Here is a 4,111-nt window from a genome sequence, read left to right as displayed (position 1 = left end):
CCCACCAGCCACTCCTTAGAAGGAAGGTTGGGCAATCTACTTCTGTAGTGCTACTGCCTCAAAAACCCAAGGAGTGGTCGCTATGAGTCGGTGGGGTCTGACTCGAGGGCCCATAACAACAACAACAATGGCCAGTGGTCTTTTTGGTTTAATGGCTAATGATTCTGAACACCTTTTCATATTTGCTGGCTGCCTGGATGTCCTCTATGATAAAGGTTCTGCTCATGTCTTTTATCCATTTTGTGACTGGGCTGTTTTTTTTTGTTGTTCAGTTTTTGCAGTTTTCCACAGATTTTAGATTGCTATGAATCGGGTCTGACTCGACGGCACATAACAGCAACAACAACAAGCCTTATTGAATAAACAATTTCCAAAGATTTTTTTCCCAGTTTATAGGTTATCTACTCTTTCTAAATACAAAGTCTTTTGATAAGGGTAAGTTTTTAATCAATATGAAATCCCATTTTTCTATTTTGTCCTCTTCTATCTTTGTATTTGTTTTAATGTTTGTTACCCTATTATTAGAAAAAATGAGGTCCCATAGTTTTTTCCTATGTTGTCCTCCACTCATCCATTGATGGACACTTTGGTTGCTCCCATTTACACCTCCTCCTTACTTATAGACTATCTTGTACTTATGATAGTACTAAAATATCTAGTATCTGACTAATTGCACATTATTTGCGTTTTAGGTTTAACATTCAGGTCATTTAGGTCTTTGATCCATTTTGAATTAATTTTTGTGTCTGGTGTGAGTTATGGGTCCTATTTTGTTTATCTGCAATATTTAAATCATGAAATTATGTGCAAGGTTATTTGCCAGTAAGAAAGGCCTAAGGGAGAAGTATATGCTTCAGAGAGTGAGGGAGACCAAGCAGACTTCACCATCCAAGTGTTCCTTTTTTGAGAGCTTTTGATTCACCTACAAGGAGTTTCTGCATTATCTACTTAAAGATAGTTACAAAAAAAAAAAATGTCAAGTGAGAAAGGATACAAAAATCACACATAACTTTTTTTTTTTTTTAAGGCTGCATAACATAGTCAAAACAAAAAATAAAAAATTACCAACTTGTTAGTATCAGTTGTCTTAATGTAGTAAGACTATTAGGAACTTTTCTCCTTCTTTATTTTCCTGAATTTCCTTAAGGAGATTCTGTTTCACTTTTGTGATAGAAAAAACAAATTATAAAAAAAAAATCTTTAAAAAGACACTGTATCTAGGCTTTGAGAAGGAGTAGCTATCAAAATAATCCAATGTGGAGGAGAGAGTTGGTAGGAGTATAAATGAAACAAAAGTGGCTGTGTGTTGATTGATGATAGTGTGTGATGGGTACATAAAAAACCAAACCCAAACCAGCTCACTGCCCTCAAGTCGATTCTGACTCATAGTGACCTAGTAGGAGAGCAGAACTGCCCCATAGGGTTTCCAAGGCTGTAAATTTTTATGGAAGCAGACCGGCACATCTTTCTCCTACAGATGGGTTTAATCACTGATCTTTCAGTTAAAAGCTGAGCAGGTAACCACTGCACCACTAGGACTCCTTCAATAGGTACATTAAATTCCACTTTCCTTTGCTTATAATTTTAAAAAATAAGATTAAAAAGCAAGAGTTACTTTTCTACTATATCTGAGGAGTTGCTGTGGTGGTATTAGTGTGAAATCCATACATACTTGCATATTACTGGTTTATAAGACAGCTACTAATCCTGTCTACAGGAGCTCTGGTAGCATAGTGCCTAAGGCACTTGACTGCTAACCAGAAGGCTGGTGGTTCAAACCCATCAGCCACTCCTCGGAAGGAAAATGGGGCAATCTACTTCTGTAGTGATGCCACCTCGGAAAACCAAGGAGGGGTCGCTATGAGTTGGGTCCGACTCGACAGCACATAACAACAACAACAACAATCTTGTCTACTAAATCAGTATTATATAGGAATTTCACTGTACTTGAAAATATAGTTGAGAGACGTAGAAGACCTGAGCAAGCTGATTTATATGACATAAAATAAGCTACATTAACAAAACTGTTTAATTCTCCTGGGAGCTTAATAGTGTTTTAGAATAAAGTTAGAAACATAGATAAGTTAGGCTTGGTTTTGTACTGTAAGCAATACTATGATTTATTATGGCAAAATAATAAAGGATCCTTCCCTTTAAAGTAAATTCAATAAGCAGAATTTTAGATGATAGCCTAGAAAAATGTTGAACCTCCTGCAAATTTATTTTCTATAAGCCAAAGTCTTAGTATTTCAACACTGTTAAGGTGGTGCTCCCAAAGGAACTCCAGGAAATAAATGATATTTTATTCAAAAGATGGATCAAGATAGTTCAGTTTATTAAAAGCCTTTAAAACATAAAATAAATAAAAACTGAAACATTCTCCCTAGTATACAGAATGATTTTTGTAGATTTTATGAAGTAGGTAATGGTTTAGAATGTTACCTCAATTTACATATTTACCCCTTGGTCAGTGGTTGCCTCTGTTCTTGGACTCAGTAGAGAAGCAGTACCAGTAAGCCATTTTATAAGTGTTCTCTTTTATTACAAGGCCAGGCATACTGTGTAAAAGGTAAGCCTTTCTCTTCCTTTACCACGTATTTCTTTGTTCTATTCTGAGAACGGTATTCATCCTATTCTAAAAGTCCTGACAAAGAAGGGTAAGGGGATAAAGCACAATGATATAATAACATTGATAATTATATCTTTACATGTTTCCTACGCTTAGGGCTTAAATGTATACTATCTGCCAAATTTCTTACATTATTAATTAAGAAGATATTTTATCCAACTATTGAAGTTTTCTACGCAAATGACAAATATGAATTAGGATGCCCAAACTCACAAAGACATAGATATCTCCCTGTATCCAAGGAAGTAATTATCAGTTATAGATAGGTAGTCCTAACCCATAGTCCTCCATCATTGGAAGCCCTCAAGTAGAAACTTAAACAAAAGAGAAAAAACCCTAGAGAAAAACAGTATAACAGTATTCAAGTACTGGGTAGGAGCACAGTCTCTAAGATCCTGAGATCCCAATTATAACCTTGTTGTTGTTACTTGCCGTCGAATCATAACCTTAGCTTAGGAAAAATTCCAGCTTTTACTTGTTGGTAAATGCCAACTTTAATCCTAATTTTTCCTACTTTGCCATAATTAGTTATTAATATAAACATGAAAACAATTAATATGCAAATATAATCTGCTACATCAGAGTACCTAAAACACAGATTTTAATTGTATTGCTTAAGTTAATTCTAAAAAAAAGGGTAATGTAATGAGTCATAATTTATGATTAATTTCAGGAACTAATAATTCTGTAAGGCTGGCGGTTCAAACCCACCAGCCACTCCTTGGAAGGAAGATGGGGCAATCTACTTCTGTAGTGATACTGCCTTGGAAACCCAAGGAAGGGTTGCTGTGAGTCAGATCCAACTCAATGGCAGTGAGTTTCATTTTTTTTTTTGGATCTACTCTGTAAAGAAGCTCTGGTAGTGTAGTGCCTAAGGCATCTGACTGCTAACCAGAAGGCTGCTGGTTCAAACCCACCAGCCACTCCTTGGAAGGAAGCTTGGGCAATCTACTTCTGTAGTGATACTGACTGAGAAACTCAAGGGGGAGATGGGGTGCTAGGAGTTGGTTCTGACTGGAAGGCAGTGAGGTTTTTTTTAATCTATTCTGTAAATTCAAGGATACCAAGTATTTGTTTGTTGAGACTGTCAACAAAGGCGATAACAGTTTTATTTTTAAAAAAAAACTGAGCTCACCAATAACAGTTTAGATTGTTACAAATATATTATACTTAACTCTTTTTTGGATACTGGAACTGCAGATATTGACTTGATCAAGCTTTCTAGTGGAAGATCCAACACCCTGGAAAGCTAAAAACCAAAAAGAACAAAACAGAGTAAGAAAATTGTTGCTCTATTGTTACATATTTGTGTTACTTGCATACTATTGAACATGGCTTAAAAAAAAATCCAACTATTTTAGTCAATTGTTGTTGTTGTTGTTAAGTGCCGTTGAGTCGTTTCCGGCTCATAGCGACCCCATGCACAGCAGAACGAAACACTGCCCGATCCCGCGCCAGCCCCACAATCCCTGCTATACTTGA

The 4,111-nt window shown here is 36.1% G+C and overlaps 1 protein-coding gene across 1 annotated transcript in view; it reads right to left on the bottom strand.

Annotated features, from left to right (window-relative positions):
* The window catches only part of RARS2 (arginyl-tRNA synthetase 2, mitochondrial), a 75,614-nt gene that overhangs the window by 52,622 nt on the left and 18,881 nt on the right, over positions 1-4,111 (bottom strand). The window contains exon 2 of the mRNA XM_007951474.1: positions 3,805-3,878. Coding sequence (XP_007949665.1) covers positions 3,805-3,878 — 74 coding nt within the window. The remainder of the gene's footprint in view (positions 1-3,804; positions 3,879-4,111) is intronic.

Source organism: Orycteropus afer, unplaced genomic scaffold, assembly GCF_000298275.1.
Source record: "Orycteropus afer afer isolate SDZICR_OR568_19922 unplaced genomic scaffold, OryAfe1.0 scaffold00011, whole genome shotgun sequence".
In the NCBI taxonomy this organism is placed as follows: domain Eukaryota; kingdom Metazoa; phylum Chordata; class Mammalia; order Tubulidentata; family Orycteropodidae; genus Orycteropus; species Orycteropus afer.
Note: the sequence above shows the minus strand (reverse complement) of the source record. Positions and strands in the feature narration are given on the sequence as shown.